We start from the raw sequence: 18,259 nt of genomic DNA on the forward strand, positions 1-18,259 counted from the left end.
TTGCTTTTCGTTTTTCTCCCCCTTGTTATGAATAGTATTTACTGAAAACTAATTGACTTGCACTTTATTGCTATAGTTTATTTTTATTTATTTTTTTTAAATAAAGTTGTGTGACTTCCGACCTACTAATATTTATAAAAAATAATAATGTTTTAACACTCGAATGGGCATATTTTATTGTTGAATTTAGATAGAGGTTTCACCTTCATTCATTTCACTAAAAAAAGGAAATCAATTTTAATTTATAAGTTTACAAAAGGTCTATTTTAACCTCTCAAGTCTAAACAATGAGAAAAATTATTTAGACCATCTTACTAATCACTCCTTAAATACTCATTTTAGCCGATTTATTAAATTTCAATACATATCCAAATCGACATGTTAACAGTGAGACATACTGGAGATCACGTTAATCTATTTATATATTTTGAAAGTCGAAGAAACTAAAGTAAAATAATTTTAAAAGTTCTTTAAACCAAAATAAAAGGTTAAATATTGGAACTCAGATTTTTTTTTTTTTTTTAACTTAACACATCTAATTACTCTTTTTAAGTCTTAATTAACTAATCAGCCAAAGAGCTTTGAGACAGAGCCTTCAAATCGCCGCAATTAATATAATAATATCACCTGGAAGCTGGCCGGAATCAGGATTCTCCGGCCGCCGCACCTCTCCTCCGCCGCCATCCTCCGCCGTCTTCTGCAGCAGAGAATGCCGGCAATTAGGGCACGAAGAGTGGGAGACGAACCAATGATCGATACAATTCACATGGAATCCATGGCTGCAATTGGGCAAAATCCTCAAATCGTCGCCAATTTCAAATTCCCCCAAACAAATCGCGCATTCCGTACCTCTGATTCTCCCTTCCGCCGCCCCCGCAAACACCGCCACCGGAATCTCCTCCAATTCGCCTCTTCTCTTAACCCCCGCCAGAGCGGCCGACTCCCGGCTGAGTTCGCCCCATCGCCGCCGCGCCACGCACCGGAGAATGGAGTTGACGGCGAGTGCGCCGACGAGAGCGCAGAGCAGAGCCGCCAGAACTATCACCACGTTGAAGTCGAGATTCTTCTCGCTCGTGTTCGACGGCGGCGAGGGCGGCAGCGCCGGGAAGCGGCGGCTGATCTGGAACATTTTGGTTGGGTATGGAATTGGCTGCAGAGATTCCGACGAGAAATGGACATTAAAAATTGGATAAAGCAAATAAGAAGATGATTGAAACACAGAAATATTTGGGGATTTTTTTTATTTTGCTTTGTGTCAGATTTATTCATAGGTATTTTGAAGATGATGGAGGGTGGGACAAGGAATTTTCGGGTTTTTTTTTTTAAGATTGTTGTAAATGAAATTTATTTTAAAGATATAGTTGTTTAATTAAAAATATTGTAGATTTTGAAACTTATTTTAAAAATATTATAGTTTTAAAAAACTGAAAGTTGGTCTTCACGACGACCATTTAGACATGGCGTCACACGGACGCCACGTAAATTTTTTTTAAAATTTGAACATGGTCTTCTCTTTAGAGAAAACCATGTTAGAGACGACCATCCGATCGATTCATTTTTGAAAAAAAAATATAATGTTTTATATTATATATTATCTAGTAGTTTTAGTGTAAAAAGTTCCTTAGTGGTCTCGTGGATGTACTGTCCAAAAAATACTGAGTATATGTATCATTTTCAATTTGGAACTACAACTCAACCAGCCAAGATATTAAGATCTCGATCTCAATCTTAAAAAATAGAAAAAAGCTTAATTATGTGCACTCATGTATCCACATCACTCACTCAACTTATGTGTCTTTAGTGCATACTTATGTTAGCGTGTTAATATGTATGTTTGAAATCGTGTTATTCATGTGTTAAATAATTGACATTTAAAGAAGATGTCGTCAAGGGTGACGTCGAGATTAAATGTGGGAGAATAATGTCAGAATCATATGAATTATATGTGACTGTATCCTGTGAGTGCGATGACAGGTTAAGCGGAAGAGAATGTTTCAATCCTATTATTCCTTTGACGACAATGACTCTTTTGAAAAACACTCTATCTGGTTCGTCTTTGGTTTCTTCTCTTGTTCAATGGAATATCCAAGTCCTTAGCAAATGAGTTTGGTTCTTGCTTTCTTGACGAGTTGGACTTCCTCCAATGAATGTCTTCGGAGATCAAAATAGAATAAACCTAAAAATTTAAAAACTAAAATAATCATTTTGAGAATTAGTGGATCAAAATGTTTTCAAAGAGGCATGTAGAGAATGAGTGCAACGTCTCAATCTTGGTAATCTTAAGCTTTGATTTGTGAGCTTGAGATGGTAATAAATGTTTTAATCTTGGTAATTTTTTTATTTTTTTATTTTGTTAAGTTTTTTATATGTATAGATTGATAAACTAAATAAGGATCAAATATATTTTTATGAATTAGAAAGATTAAATTGTTATATGGTAAAATTTGACACTTAATTTTAATAAAAATTTTTACGATATGGACTAAATTGTTACAAATTTTAAACTACAGGGACTAAATCGTTACAAGTTAAAGTTGAGGGACTAAATAATTACTTTAGAAAAAGTACAGGGACTAAATCATTATAAATTGAAATTGATAGACTAAATTGTTATTTCAATAAAAATACCAACCCCAAATGTATTTTTTAACATAAATAAAAACCAAAATGTTTGTACCAAACTCAGCTAGTAAAGCCTACCTCGGACACTTGTAAAAACACTCTAACGTGGCCTTTGCATGAGAATCTTTGCTTCTCTAGTCCTGCCAAGATTTCCAATGCCACTATGATCGAGCAACACTTTTTTTATTTTAATTATTTTATTTCTTTTAATGTAATTTCTCTTTAAAAATATGTCTAAAACAATATGCACTTTCTAAAGTATTAGTAAATATAAATGAGTTTAAAATTTTAAATATTATTTTTGTGGATCTACTTTCTATCTTGGTTTATTTTGATTCCGGTAGTATTTTAATTTTTGTTAATTTTATTCAACGTGTTTTCAAAACGTCTATTGGTCTCTGTACCATACTTATAAAAAGTGATTATTTTAATATCTTTATTTTCATTTTTTTTATCTCATTTCTTTGATCATAATTTTAACATGGACACTTTGCTTACTAAATTTCTTAAAATATATGTAGCCATTGAACGAGTTTTCATGTATTAAAATTTTGCAAATAGAGACCAAAATGTTTAATTTTTATAAGTACATGGACAAAAATAGATGTTTTGAAAGTGCATTGACTAAAGTGAACAAAAGTTAAAAATACAGATATCAAAATAGATGTTGTGAAACAAACCAAAGCCGAGAGTATAGAGACCAAATAAACCTAAAGTGATACTTTTCACTCCGTATTAGTTAAGATCAATAATCACTTCGTTCATTTGAATAAAGTTCAACTAGTTTAGAATATTTTTAATTTAAAGTTTGAAGATATTTGAACCTACACCAAAAGTGGAGTTGTAATTTTTTATATGACGGATAAATTTTGGCATTCTAACCTTTTATATACATGATCTTTCAATTCTAACAAATTTATAGGACAAACTAGAAGGAAAGATTTTGAAATGTTACATCTTAGATTTTGAAATGTTACATCTTTCTTAATATATTTTTTAATCCAAAACAAACAAAATCTTCACCCATATTTGTAAGTAAGTTCTAAAAGGAGAGAAAACCATTACTCAAACATTAACATTTAGGTTTATAAGTCAGCATGTTTGAACCTTATTTGTTATATAAAATATAATATGGTCAAAACGAGTATAGATCAGTGCTAATTGACATATATTTTCTAGTTTGTAAGTTCGATCCTCTTCGTCCTCACATGTCGTACTAAATATATATATATATATATATATATATATATATATATATATATAATATGTTAGCTAAAAAAGCCACATCTTTAAGATTTCATACAAAATAAGCATGATTTATCTTGAATTTATAATTATTTTTAAACCGAACTATTTTTTCAGATTTTTTTTTTTTTTTGAGAAAATAAAAATCCCACAATCTTTGTAGATATTTAAGAAATGTCTTTTTCTCTGGCCTACTTTAGTAGTTGGCCAACTTGCAACGTCAGGGAATCCCACCCACGGTTCAATTATGCAATTTAAATTATTATTATTATTTATTTTAAATCATTTTTTTATTGATATGAGATTAGGAGCATTTTTAACAGCAATTTTAATTAAAAATTAATAAATAAAATAACATGGTAAAAATGGTTGAATAACTATTTACAAGCATTAGATTTAAGCTAGGTTGAATTATAAAATTTATCCCATGAGTTTTAATTTGATTTTCATGGTTTAAAAAGTTGTCGCTTAATCTTTTATGAGATTAGTCACATAAGGTTTACGTACTAAATGTGTGTACTAGATGTGTGACATTTACGTGTGTTTATGCAAAGATCAGCACAACAGTGTGTTCCTGGTTGTAGCTTGAACTCGGCCCCCGGACCGACCTGAACACTTGGGCGGACCTGCACAGAAAGGTGAGCACTCCGACGATCAAGTCAGTATAGGTCGGATTCCAAGTCTAGTTCGAAGCCAGAAATCATCGTACCTGATCGGGGAGTGAGGTCCCCTACTTATAGGTGGTGGTCCCGCTAATCTAGCGACTGTTACATTCGGTAATCTCGGGACCGTCGGTTACATCCGGTAATCTCGGGACCGACGGTTACGCCCGATAATCACGCCGCAGACAGTTGCGCATCTCGGCCCATACCGAGCTCCCTGGTGAGTCAGACCTGAGCCAGGCTCACCTCGGCCTTCACACTTGGCATTTGTCGGCGTTGGTGGCGGCCAGTTCGGCCTTCCGAGCTGGGCATGATTCATGAGTCATCTTGGAGCACCAATAGGGACCTTCCACGTGTCCCCAGTATTCCCTTCTCCAAACAACGTGGTAATGAACTTCGTTTTTTATTTGTATTAGGTGATAGTATTAGAGATAAGTCCACGGTAAAAAAAATTAAAGAAGAAAAGTGGTAAGATTTAGGGATAATTCGTAAGATTTAACTAAATCATATGAGCCTTTTGAAACTTAAAATTATAAATACTAAATTAAAATTAAAATCTAGAGACTAATTGGATTGGTAATTTTCAATCTATATTTAATTAAATATTGAATATTATATTATGATTATTCCTATTTATTGAAAATATTTTTATAAAGAAATTATTCTTGTCGCTACATCCAAACAATTGTTAAATACAAAATCTAAAATTTTTCTACCCTTAAATAATCGTTTGATACAGATTCAAAATACAACTTTTAAATTCTCTTTCATAAATTTAATGGTGTTAAATTATAGTCACATTATTCAAGCTACTCCTATCATATTTATCCTATTAATAAACAATATGAAGATTAAAGAGATAATATTAAAAAGGCAAATCTTTTCTTGAGAAATATGATCTAAAAAATTTTTTTAAAAAAAAAACTCAACCTTCATTCAAATTTCAAAATTAACAATACATTCTGATTCTCCCAACCAATGACAAATATTTATTTCAATTTAGTCTTTATAAATTCAGAATTCTTAAAGTTTTAATTAGTCTATGTAGTTTGAGTTTAGTTTTAATTGGGTTTCTATAGTTTGGTTAAATCTCATAATTGTTTGAGTTTAGTTTTAATTGGGTTTCTATAGTTTGGTTAAATCTCATAATTTATCACCCAATTGTGTTTTTACCCACTTGAAAAACTCGCATATTTATAATACAACCAACACATTTAGCAAAATAGACAATAACAACTAAAAAATTGTCATGTAAAAAATTTGTCAATATAATAACTACATAAATTATTTGTGAAATTTAACTAAATTAAAACTCTTAAAATTATAGAAACTAAATTATAAATTCAAATCATAGATATCATATCAAATTGAATTTAAGTCTAAAATACAATTAATTAACTTTTAAAATTGTGGAGACCAAATTGAAATATATCCAAATTAGGAAAAAAGATTAAGTATTTTTAAACCATCATAATTCATTAAAATTGATTACCCATTTATTCACACGTGGCTCCTTATTTAACACGTTTAAAAATATAGATTAGTGTTTTAACTAGTTGAACTATATTTAAGTCGATTAGTTGTAAGTTGACATGCATCATCGTAGTTTTATTGAATTTGTTGTTGATTTGATAATTGATTGTGAATGTGTGAACTTTTGGTTTGATGGTAAACTTGAAATTCGACGACCCAACCTAACTTAAATTGATTTAGTTCTATTAGATAGAAGAATCGATCCACTTGAATTTTTTCATTAATCTAAAAATTCTTTAACTCGACCCAATTCAACTTGTATACACCCTACCATAATAGATCACTTTAAAGAGGGCGTTATCAACTCATAATTTCGACAAGTTTGGTGCCATAAAGTTCTAGTTTATATAGTTTGGATTTAAATTTGATAAACAGTTAAGAAAATAAAGTTTATATAACTCGTATTTAATTTTAAGGATTTATTATTTCTAAAAATTAGTATATATGGATTAAAATGATGAGTTTCATAAGTCTAAATTTTTAGATGGTATGTGAAATTAGTAACATCGTAGAGTACGAGAATTGAGATTGGTAAGCAAACAAACCTATTAAATATATTTAATTGAAGTTCTTTAATTTCACGTTACATAAATTTATCACAGATCCTTTAAATATATATTTTAAGAAATGTCAAAATAAATTTATATTATTTATAATAGGTTTTAGAACAAATATAATTTTTTTTTAACGTATTTTGACTTCTAATCTATTTTCAAAATAGTGATAACGATCAAAACATTAGTAATAATATTCTTCGATTAAAATACTACTCTGATCTTTCTACTTTTTAGTGTTGGTTCATTTTGATAGCTGAAAGTACTGCGACTAAAATATAATACTTTAATCGAAATAATTTTCATAAAAACTTCTCGAAACAAACCTTAAATCCCACATCACATTTAACATATAATATATAATTTTGGATTTCTAACCATAAATCCATTACAAAATATATATATATATATATATATATATATATCATTCATAAATTGGCAAACCCCAAATAAACCTTCCTCATTTAATGAAAATACTAAACTTCTCCTTCATTTATTCTCTCATTGCTACGACGTCGTCTTGTAGATCAGTGCTGGATTTTCCTCACTTTCTAATGCTGCAAAATAATAATTTAGCAAGTAATTAGAGCATTTTTTTGTAGTTCAGAGAAGAACAACACATATTATTCAAACTTTCTAGTTATTTTTTAAAAGTTGGAAAAAGTTGGAAGGAAATAACAATGTAGGGGAAAAAAAGAGGACCTCCCGCTCTGATATCATCTTAAGAACGAACAAACGATCACTCGACTCAAAAACTTAAACTGACGGATTAGGTAAATTTAATTCATTTATATGGATTTTAAGAAAGTGTAGAGATCAAGAAGAGATTTACCTCTTGCAATCAATACTAGGGCTAATCTTGTATGGAAAATTAACGCCACAGCGTGCCGGAAGAGCTGCAGCATTAGCAACATTGCTGGGATTATACGAGACTCGAACGATGACCGATTTCAAGCATTGACACGCCCCCTGTCGGTCGGCTGTCGTCTGAGCCTGACTGTTTAGGGTCCTCACGCCATTGCAGCAAATCATCGACGGAGTTCCGCCGCTGGTCACAAACGACACACATGGAGCCAAGTCGCTGACCACTTGGTTGCACGACATAGCCGCTTCAGCCACCTTTGCACCGATCACAATGCAAAGAAGCGCTGCTGCCAAACTAAGCTTCACGGAGCCGCTCGCCATGGAAATAGGTAAATTTTAGTGAAGAATTATTATGTGGAACTAGTTTGAGTTTAAACAAGTGGGGATTGTGGAGTTTACATAGAGGGGAATTAATGTGGTTGGATGGGTGGGTGTGATTGGTAGGTTTTGGGGTGATAAATGCAGCGTTTTGATTGGTCGGTGACGCTTTAAATGTCACCTACCAAATTTATAAGAGTTAGATGTTTTCCTTTATGAGTAATGGCCAAATAAAAACTTTTAAAAATGCTTTATTTTACTGTTTGACAATTTTTTTTTAAAATTTATGACCGTAAACAATTAAATATTTTTCTATATAAAAATGGCCACATTGATAAATTAGGGTTTAAATCTTATATTTTAGTATATGAAAGTATGAATTTTACCTTCTACAACATGTTTATTTTAGTATTTAAAGTTTTAAAAGAATAAAACCATTTTAGTCCGAGTCTCTAAACTTTAAAATAAAATAATAATGAATTATGTTAATACTTACTATTATTATGGCACCTAGTATTTGTTCACTCAATACCTATTTCAGCTAATGCATTCCTACGTACTATTTGAAATCAAATTATACATATGTTTAAATAATTAATGTAGTGGCGATAACCAAAATGGTTGTTTTTTAACCATTAATTTAGAGACTTAAATAGATATCTTGAGAGTTCAAGAACCAAATTATGTTAATCTTTGTCATAGTATAAAATTTATCAGCAAAAAATGACACAAATCCATATCACTTCTTAGTCCAAAATTACACAAACTAAGTTTTTTATGAATACTAATTAAGCCAAAGTTTAAACTAGGGCTTTAATTCTTAAACTTCCATACTCATTTTATCCTTACGCTTTCAAATATTCTGTATCAATCTCTAAACTTTGTCTAAAAACCTATTTTAATCTTTGTGGCTTATTTTTCATTAATCATTTGATAAAATTTTGAATCTATTATAAGACTTAGACACTTGACCAAATATAGGTAGATGTACTTAGACATCTATTAAATAATTTATGGACAAAATTAACAACAAAAGGACTAAAATAATTATAAAGTCTAGAACTTAAAATAAATGTCTTCACAGTTAAAACAAAAATAAGTGAGACATCTAAATCTTTACATAATTATTCATATCTGTCCCTCAACTTTATTGTCGGCATAATTAAAATGTTAACAAAAATAACCCATCCTCCACAACTTCCCATCCAATATCCAAACCCGTCACATCATGACACGTGTATAAAGCACAACTTAATTACACGAAATTTTCTAGTACTACCGAGAGTATGAAATTAAATTCAAAAATAATATGGAGTCGATGAAATAAAGTGAGTTTGTCAATATAGCATAGTCTAGCGGTCAAGATATATTTTCTTCCCTAAAAGTCGTAGGTTCAATCTCTGGCATATGTTCGTTATATTAAAATAAAAAATAAAGTGGATTTAAAATTTAAATCTCATGAAATGGTGTGGAAATTTTTGCATATTACTTCCATTTATTTCCATCTATAGATTAAAGTTGGTTTAAATCTCATTTTAGTCTCAGACGTTCGAAGTTTATTTTATTTGATCCTCCGACTTTCAAAATATTCATTTAAGTTTTTAAACTTCTGAAAAATAACCATTTTGATCATCTATTTTATCAAGGAAAAAAAAAATAACTATTTTCATAGTACTATTATTTTGTCACCTACTATTTACTCATCCACCTCAATGTAGTTTCGGTACATACACATTACTTAAATTCATCCTATTAATTTATTAAATAATAGTGTAACAATACTAAAGGAGTTGTTTTTAGAGTTAAAAATCAAAATAAAAATTCTAATGAAATAAACTCAAAATTAGAAATACTAAAATATGAAGCTGAAAAGATAAAATAAATGTTTTGAAAGGTCAAGAATTATGAAATTTAAACCAATAAAATAATTATCAATTGAAGTGTTTTAGTGTGGAAGGTGTGAGTAGGTATTACCTACAATTGTACTAAAAAAAATTCTATCATCATCACCATCTTATAGTTTACTCGAAATAAATACCCCAACCACCACGAGTAAGATTTTTTTAAAAAAAAGTTAAAAAATTGTTGATGTGTCAAATTATGTATATGGAACATTAAGAGCCCGTTTGAGATGAATAAAACTCAAAGTCATCGGTTCCTTTTATAGTAGTTGGAACACATATTTTTCTAACTTGGGACAACTTCGTACTCATTTAAAAATCAAATTATGAAGATGATACTCATTGAGCTATTGCTGAGGTGAGTGTATTATTCAACAAAGTACTATTTAATGCTTCATGAGGACTTGAAATATTTGGAAATATAAAATTTCGACTTAAATAAATTCTATGATTTGAACTTTAATTTTAATTTATCCATATAATGAAAGTTACTATGATTAATTTCAATTTAATCTTATTAACCTCCCAAATCATCCTAGAACATTTTTTACCTACCCAGAAATCTTTTTCTTCGAACTTTTAATACAAGTAGCTATGAGTCAAATTAAAAAACACAACCTCTTTATCATGCAAATAGAAATGTGTCACGTATTCAATACTTCCAACGAGAACCATTCGTAACGTTTGACCAAAGAGACCATAATTAAAATTAAACCCAAACTATAAGAACCCACGTGCCCTGAGAATCATGTCAAATCATAAGAACCAAATTTGTAATTTAACCTAGTTTACTAAAATTTGGAATGGGTGAAATCTCCCAAAAAAAAAAAAAGGTAAGACATGAGCATGGGGTAATCAGCCTGCCCACAATTAACAAAGTTTTTTTGTTCATATATATATAATTTTTCCACTCAGTTAATGGTAGAGCTTCATAAATTAAATTCAAAACATCTAATCTACCACTTGATTATGTTCATCAAACTGCAACAATTCTTTTTACAAGTTTGATGAACTCACTTTAATCTTCAGCTATACTAATACTCCCTCTACCTACCAATATTCAAGGCTGCCATCTCTCATTTGTAGGAAAAAGCATAAACAATTCAGTAATTAAGCAAGGAGTACTTCACTCTCAACACAATTTTACCCTTTTCCACGCCTAGTTTCGCACCTGTAACCAACCAGTGACCCGGAGGATCGTGCGGCCCCTTACTCATCTCCGACGTGTCGACGAGCTTTGCCAATTTGTTGCCTTGTATGTTTCTTGATCCCGAACTCGAATCATCAGCATTACTGTTATCACTGGACGACACTAGTTTTTTCGACTTGTCGTTCAGCAAATGATCCCATAATGTTCTCCGTATCGTACATCCTGGCAATCTAGAATACAGAAGCTTCATGTACAACACATTTCTTGGTCCGAAATCCCAGACTCCAAGCTGAGCTCCAGTGACTATGTAGACACCAGATAGCTCTCCCATAAAGGTTTCGGGATTTTCGATGGGCGCGGTGCTCACATGGGAAAAGTTTTTCCACTTTACTGGCTCGAACCACCGGCTATCTTGTTCTTCTGGCCCCTGCCACTTGGGAGCACCAATTCCAACATGTGTGTCCCAATATGGCTGCAGGATTTTCGGAAGAGAAGCAAGGTGTTGAAGATGGATACTTAACCGGTTCTGCTTGCTCCCTTCGAGAGACAAGCGCATACCGGTCACTGGCTTACGTCCTATCGATATCTGCATTAGCATCGAGCCAAACCATCCTTACATGAGGAAAGATTGTGTCAACAAATATAGGCAAAGGAAAAGGGATTTAACCACTGGTATACTAAAGATATAAGGCTAGTTATAATAGAAGAGTAAGAAGGCTGATTACAAAATTTCTAACTAATATTAGCTAAATATAATAGCTATATATTTATACAAAATATGAAAATTTTATTCATATTTGAAAATATTTATCAAAAGAAAAGTTTAATAATAGCCCAGCAGTTAAAATTTAAAATAAAGAAAAAAATAATAAACAGAGTTTTCTTATTTGAAATGCCTCGTGATCTTCAACCAATTTTGTGCTTCAATATATTTACCGGGAGTAAGTGCTATAGCTTGTTTCCAACACTCGGTGGGGCTTGATTGAACCAATCCTCCACAATTTCAGCAGAAAGGTTGAAAATCATAAAAAATCACTGTCTAAGTTGTTCTCTTACGATCCAAATACAAAACATGATTCTAATAAGACACAGCACTGTGCCTCAGGAGAATATTTTGACACAGTTCTCAACATCCTGTTCTGAAATCAGAACTTTGTTTATTTTGTTTTCAAATGAGAGAAAAAGGGGAGATGGAGGCTACAGAACGAAAAATCCTAATTCAAATGCTTAAATATGTTCAATTTCAGAAAAGTTTTCCGTCTCATCACATTCATTAGAGTGCATATCAAATTAGCTCAAACCTGCTCTATGCTGACATATAGTTTTTGCCCCATTATACTGAATTGCAAAGACGGGCATACTGGTTCTTTTCTTTGATGGCCCGGAACCGTGTCACGTACAGGAGCCCATACCCGAGGAATCTGAAACTCCAAGAAATATCTAAGTTCTTCTAATGGAGGTTTATCTGCAGACAAAAAATCATTGAGATCAAATTTTGGGGATTGCGGTTGAACCATTACAACTGTAGCACCATGTAAAGAGCTCAAGTCTTCTCACATTCAAGGTAGAGAAGAATAGCTCGAGTTAAATGCTCCTTTCCAGTTACACCATCAAGGAGAGCAGTTATAGGGAAAAAAGTCATCTCAATTACATCAGGGGATAACCTAACGGTTCTTGCCCACCGAACATGGTTTTGTTCCAAGTCATCTCCTCCTCTCCTCCGGAATATAACCGTGACGTCCTAATTTATTAAAATATAAGAAATGAGTAGTTAGTCACAAGTAATTACATCGTCCATGAACTAACGCCTGCAATCCAAACAATACAAACTACAATGTAGATGTTTTCTAACAGTGAATCACATGGCTAAAACATATCACATATGAGGAAAATGATCAAAATTAAAAGTCAATCAGATTATGACTGTCTAGTGAGCGTGAAAATCAGTCCTCCAAATAAATAACATAATTTCCACATACTTCTTTACCAGTGAGATATGGAGCAGAAGTAGGCTGAGGATATACCCCTTGATTGTTGAATAATCCACCATCAAGACCCTGCAGGATTCAAACACAAAGGAGGCATTAGAAAAGAAAAACAACTCACAGAATGCCAAGAAATTAACTGAAGCCTGGAAGAGGGTTCCAAAATTTAGGAAATAACCTTTTCCTTAAGTTTTATACTTCCAGAACCCGTTAGACCTTGCGTGTCAGAGAACCTCTGGTTTGCAATGTCCTGTACATATCTCTTTACCTCCATGGTTGATAAAGGAGAAGACTGGTGCTGTTTAACATATATCACATCCTTACCACCAATAGTTATAGATGTGATTACATGCGTCCCAAAATTCTCAATAAAGCTGCCCAAAAAAAAAAAAAAGAAAGAAAAGACAATTGATAAGAAAGAAACTTTATTGTCATTATATAATCACTTGCAAGGATGCGAAGGCTTCCCACCTTGCCAAGGAGGGCGGGTCCCAAGAAGTTGGAATGGCCCGTTTGACATTTTCTTGCAACACTAATGGGGTTTTTGTAAACTGAAATTTTGCAAGTGGAATATAAAACCCATCCATGGAAAGGTTCTTCGTTGTGGCAGCGTCAATCTGCTTTGAGCCATTGAAGCCGAACGCACTATTAAAACTTCCAGATGTATAGCCTTCAGAAAGACCGTCCTTTTGATTAAAATAATTTACCATCTGCATGTTATAATTAAAAGTACATTGATCAGTCACCGGCAATAGTAACATTCAGCAGATGCTCCAAGGATAATATATAATTTACCATCTGCACATTATAATTATGAGTAAAATACTTTGTTTTTTAAAAAAATTTCAAGTCACATTTTTAGAGATCAGAAAAGGAATAGTTAAATAAAGATGCTATGGATATCTGCTGAGAGCAAAGCACGAAGATTTTATCTGGGAAGAAATTAATCACTCATATAGGGAAGAAATCTGGACATCAACTAAATTTACATTAAACCTTCTTCTAGGTGTATTATTGACAAAACTTTTAGTTATTACTAACCTATAAAGAAACTAATCTTTCATGGATCAGTTTTCTGCAAGTTCCTAAGCTTGAGGCACCAAGTTCTTTTTATTTCTTATTTATTTTAAAAAATGTATTTTTTGTCTAAAAGAGATGACAAGGGACCATAGATATAGTAAAGGGTGTCATAAAAGTAATTTCAAGTTTCAACAATTCTATACCACCAGATTATACACAATATGGATGGTGGAGATACATTTTTATCAAACTTTTCAACGGCAAAGAAGGATAAAGATAGGTATGAGGAAATTTTCCCGCACTAGTTCCAATCACTTCACTAACAAACTCAAAAAGCAAGTACGCAACTTTTGATCAATTTTTTGTAGTCCTCATTCCAATTAACTCTCTATACGCATTAATCGTCGCCCATAAGTGTTCTTCAGATGGCTCCATAATCATATTGTTTCATCATAACTGAGTATAAAACTAACCAAAAATGCAGAAAACTCCTTGATTTAGCGGATTAAAGAGATGGAAACTCATAAAGTTACCTCATCGAAACTACAAATTCCAGAAGATCGATGCCCAATAGGCTCCTGGAAGTTCTTGATGTCCCAGGAAACATTGAGCAAAACCACATCATCATACAAACAGATATCTCTAGTGTGTTCATCATCGACCTCAACTATGGTAGAGCCAGAAACGCCTTTACAATAGAGCAACCTTGTATCGAAATTTACATCGAACCCCCTCCCAAGTGCCTGTACAGCGTTAATGGCAGTGTGCAGGGCAGTTCCGGTGTCCCCCATTTCTCATCCGAAAACCCTCGAAAAAGAAAAGGCAAGATCACCCCTCCTCCTCAGATCAACAGCAAAACCGAAACGGTAGCAACCCACCTGAAAATCTTGTGCTTATTTTCCTGAAACCCCACGAAAATTAGGGTTTTACTCTCGTCGACGCACTCCTCAATCGAGCTTGTCATTGATTCCCAATCGAACTCCTCTCCTCTCCCCGCCCGGGAAGCTTCAGAATCAATTCCAGAAGATTATCCAAACTCTGCTAAATTTGACTCTACTGAGAAATTTCCAGTACCCAATTGGGAATATGCTTTGACTCGAGGGAGTTGCTCTGAATCGGAATCGGAAATGGAAATCGTGGCCGTTGAAATCGCCTGTTGGGTAGATTTTTTAGGGGAAGTGGGATCGAAATCCGAAGGCGTTGAAGAGAAGAGAAGATCGGAGGGAGGAGAGAAGACTTTTCGATGAATTCTGTGGTCTTCGCTTCCGTCGTTTTCACGAAACCCAAATCGCTTTCTTTGCTTCATCAACATATTCTCCACTTTCATCAATCTTGCGTAATTAAATTTTCAATTTGATAAATGTAATTCCATTTTTTTTTTCTTTAGAAACAAATTTTAGTTTTAACTCCATCAAATTGCACGTTGGACATTGTTGTAATCTTTAGCTTGAACTTGTAAAGGTGTGTTGCCATTTTTAGCTTCCAATAGGTTTTTGTTTGAAGAATAAAAAGTGTTCTTATGTACCTTCAATAAATTATAAAATTATAAGCTTTGGACGAGTCGTTGAAGAGTTGATTGTGAGTGCTGATCAAATTTAATTCATGTAAAGTTTGATTTTGTTGAAATTAAAGAGTTTTTGGCAATATTTACATTGTTGATGGTAAAATCTAGTGATTGAGTTAAAGAAAGATTGAATAGAGGGTAAAAGTTACAAAATTTATCAGAATCTAAGATCATCTCATTTGAGTTTTTTTAGTACAACGTCTGGTGATGGAGAATCGAACCGATTGATTGAAAATATATATCAATTACTGTTGACATATACTTGATTTGACGATCGTTTCATTTGAGTTGTGATCCATCTCTCTTTCTTCTATATTAAATATAAATATATATACACATGTACACGTATGCATAGTGCATATACAAACATAACACAAAGATTTTGTTAGATCTTATTTTAAGTTGAGAATATGCAAACGTTTGACCTAAGATATATGTTCTAAAATTATATTCATATGGCCATAAATTTCAATTCTATTCTACAGAGTTATTCAAATAAATCTATTAATTTTGAACGTAATTAATAAAATTCAAAGATACACAAAATGATCAATGGCTCAAACCAATCGAATAATTTTATTTTCTATTTATATTTAAAAAATAAACAGCAGTAGTAATTGACATATATTTTCAACCAAAAGAGGTTGTGAGTTTGATATTCATCCCTACATGTTGTACTAAAAAAAATGACACATAAAGTTTCAAAACTACTATGCGTTCACCAAATCCAAGACCCATTCAAATAGTTGGATGGAGCAAGGTAGCATCAACTTCCCATCTTCTCCGCCCCGAATGTTGTTTTCAAATTGGTTCAGTAATGCTTGAAACATGATCGACGACAAGCACTTTAATGGAACAACATATCGTTTTTGCTCTTCCCCCACATAGACTACAAAATGGCCTTCCGAAGCTCCCTCGAGTGTCGATTTTTCTAACACTGGTTGCAACTTTTCTAGAATATTCATTTTGAAAAATTAGTCACAGATGAATTGAATCCAAAGTGAGAGTGAAAGTGAAAGTTAGGGCGATTTTTATGGATCGGAATTTACCATAACCATATAGGATTTGGAATTGCTTTTTCTTTTCCGATTATAAATTTATAACTAATAAATCATTTGAATAATCCTTCTCCAATTAAACCTCGTGTTGGGAGGATATATCTGTAATTTTCAAAATATTAGAAATCTGCAATTGAGTTTTTTTTAATATATATTTTAAAATTCATGTAGCTTATATATTTTTAAATTTTATCCATGTGATTTGGCTATTAATAAAAATCGATTTTTAAATTGTGGTTAAATACAAATACTTTTGCCAAGACTATTGGTTTGTGATCTGTTTTCATTTTTATGTTTTAAAAAACAAATAATAAAAACGTGTTTTGTGTATTTATTTTCGACAAAATGATATTTTCTTTGTTTTTAAAATTACTTCAAAATATTTTAACATATGAGATTAATATTTAGAAAATTTGGATTAGTGACCATATTTATACCACGATAATAAAAAAAAATGGTCAAAAGTATGGTAAATTGCAAGAATGATCAACCAATTTTTATGAGCGGTTGATTTTGACGAAATTTCTCATTTCTACCTATTAAATAAAACTTGTTATAAAAATAAAAATAAATAAATAAATAAAACCTTGCTAAACTACGCATAAAGATCAAATGGAAGTTTATCTCCTATTTTATTCAAGCCATTGAACTTTTTTGAAAAACTAAACATTTAATATTTAATTTGTGTATAATATGCCACATAAATTAAGGCATCAATTTTTAGCTAATATGAGGCTTAAAACTCTAAATTTATATTATTAAGTAAATAAAATTCTTAAAATGCCATTAATTTTTTTTATTTTACTACTTATCTCAAATAATAAAATTTAAGATTCAATTAGGTAAAATTATAATTCATTGGTTCAATTAAGTATGATTGTAAACAAAAATTAATTATTTAATTATACAAGCTATTAATTTTGGAAGTATAAATTTAATTTATTATTTATAGAAAAATATATTAAATAAGATAAAGGTGGGCCTCGATGGGCCTTCTAAGCTTTGGGCCATTTTAGTATATATGATTTGGGCTTGACCCACCAACCAAATTGAGTACATCAACTTTCCTTTGAAAAAACTTTTAATTTTATTTTTTGACATCTCATCAGCTTTCTTATTGATTTGATTTTAGGGGTGGACTTGATTTGATGGCTCGGTCGGAATATTTTTTTTAGTTGAGTCTATACACAATTCTATAACTTAATTTTGAGTATTCTATTGATTCAATTTTGTATGACTTAAAAAATTTCTCATTAAAACTTTTGAACTCAGAAAATATAATAGATATCATTTTGATGATTTTATTTCATAAAATTAAAATTTTGGAGTGGAAAATAGCTTAAAAGTTAAACTTTTAGATTTTGATGGTCTTATTAATATTAAGAAGGCAATATCTTTTTTTTTCCTTCTTTTTGTAGATAAGATCAACAAATTGGGAAAGGCTTAAAGCAGATTCCCATCAAATACTCCAAAAACGAGCTTGAGAACTATGAGGACCACCCCCTCTCAATTTCTTGTTGGTTCTATTCCAATTCCTTATCAAGATTGTTATTTTCAGATTCACATGGCTTTGGGTAACCTAGAAAAATATCTATTTTAATTCTAAATAACGCTAGTTTATTACCGATAGTTCGAACTAACGATCGTTAAGTCAACAAAAACCCCAAAATTTGCTTTATCTCGTCTTCCAAGTATCTCTTTAGACTTTATATGTATTTGTATATCATGTTTGGATCAATCCCTGATCTTTTAAGGTTTAGAATTTCACATTTTTGTATATGAA

At 31.7% G+C, this 18,259-nt stretch overlaps 3 protein-coding genes across 3 annotated transcripts; all 3 read right to left on the reverse strand.

The window, feature by feature from the left end:
• Window positions 1-404: 404 nt before the first annotated feature.
• On the reverse strand, window positions 405-1,269 carry LOC111013867 (RING/U-box superfamily protein). Its single transcript, XM_022288397.2, has one exon. It carries the CDS (start codon window positions 1,127-1,129, stop codon window positions 596-598), a length of 534 nt encoding a protein of 177 aa, XP_022144089.1. The 5' UTR covers window positions 1,130-1,269; the 3' UTR covers window positions 405-595.
• Window positions 1,270-6,895: 5,626 nt separating this feature from the next.
• Window positions 6,896-7,858, reverse strand: LOC111013857 (Bifunctional inhibitor/lipid-transfer protein/seed storage 2S albumin superfamily protein). Its single transcript, XM_022288388.2, has 2 exons — window positions 7,449-7,858; window positions 6,896-7,173 (listed from the first exon to the last, which is right to left on the reverse strand). Exons 1-2 carry the CDS (start codon window positions 7,799-7,801, stop codon window positions 7,161-7,163), a joined length of 366 nt encoding a protein of 121 aa, XP_022144080.1. The 5' UTR covers window positions 7,802-7,858; the 3' UTR covers window positions 6,896-7,160.
• A 2,711-nt stretch (window positions 7,859-10,569) lies between these two features.
• LOC111013848 (MACPF domain-containing protein CAD1) lies at window positions 10,570-15,166 on the reverse strand. The gene is made up of 7 exons (XM_022288377.2): window positions 14,388-15,166; window positions 13,306-13,544; window positions 13,013-13,208; window positions 12,829-12,906; window positions 12,407-12,590; window positions 12,151-12,314; window positions 10,570-11,435 (listed from the first exon to the last, which is right to left on the reverse strand). Exons 1-7 carry the CDS (start codon window positions 14,643-14,645, stop codon window positions 10,803-10,805), a joined length of 1,752 nt encoding a protein of 583 aa, XP_022144069.2. The 5' UTR covers window positions 14,646-15,166; the 3' UTR covers window positions 10,570-10,802.
• Between the last annotated feature and the right edge of the window lie 3,093 nt (window positions 15,167-18,259).

The sequence above is a fragment of the Momordica charantia genome, assembly GCF_013281855.1.
Source record: "Momordica charantia cultivar OHB3-1 chromosome 1 unlocalized genomic scaffold, Mcharantia_2.0 BLBB01000001.1, whole genome shotgun sequence".
In the NCBI taxonomy this organism is placed as follows: Eukaryota; Viridiplantae; Streptophyta; class Magnoliopsida; order Cucurbitales; family Cucurbitaceae; genus Momordica; species Momordica charantia.

Bases quoted from the DNA above. Each gene is read 5' to 3' on its own strand.
- LOC111013848 (XM_022288377.2), bottom strand. From the start codon at position 14,645: ATGGGGGACACCGGAACTGCCCTGCACACTGCCATTAACGCTGTACAG. The intron at 13,545-14,387 runs GTAACTTTATGA...TATAACATGCAG, and splicing joins GAATTTGTAGTTTCGATGAG to ATGGTAAATTATTTTAATCA. The intron at 11,436-12,150 runs GTTTGAGCTAAT...ATGCTAATGCAG, and splicing joins TATATGTCAGCATAGAGCAG to ATATCGATAGGACGTAAGCC.
- LOC111013867 (XM_022288397.2), bottom strand. From the start codon at position 1,129: ATGTTCCAGATCAGCCGCCGCTTCCCGGCGCTGCCGCCCTCGCCGCCG.
- LOC111013857 (XM_022288388.2), bottom strand. From the start codon at position 7,801: ATGGCGAGCGGCTCCGTGAAGCTTAGTTTGGCAGCAGCGCTTCTTTGC.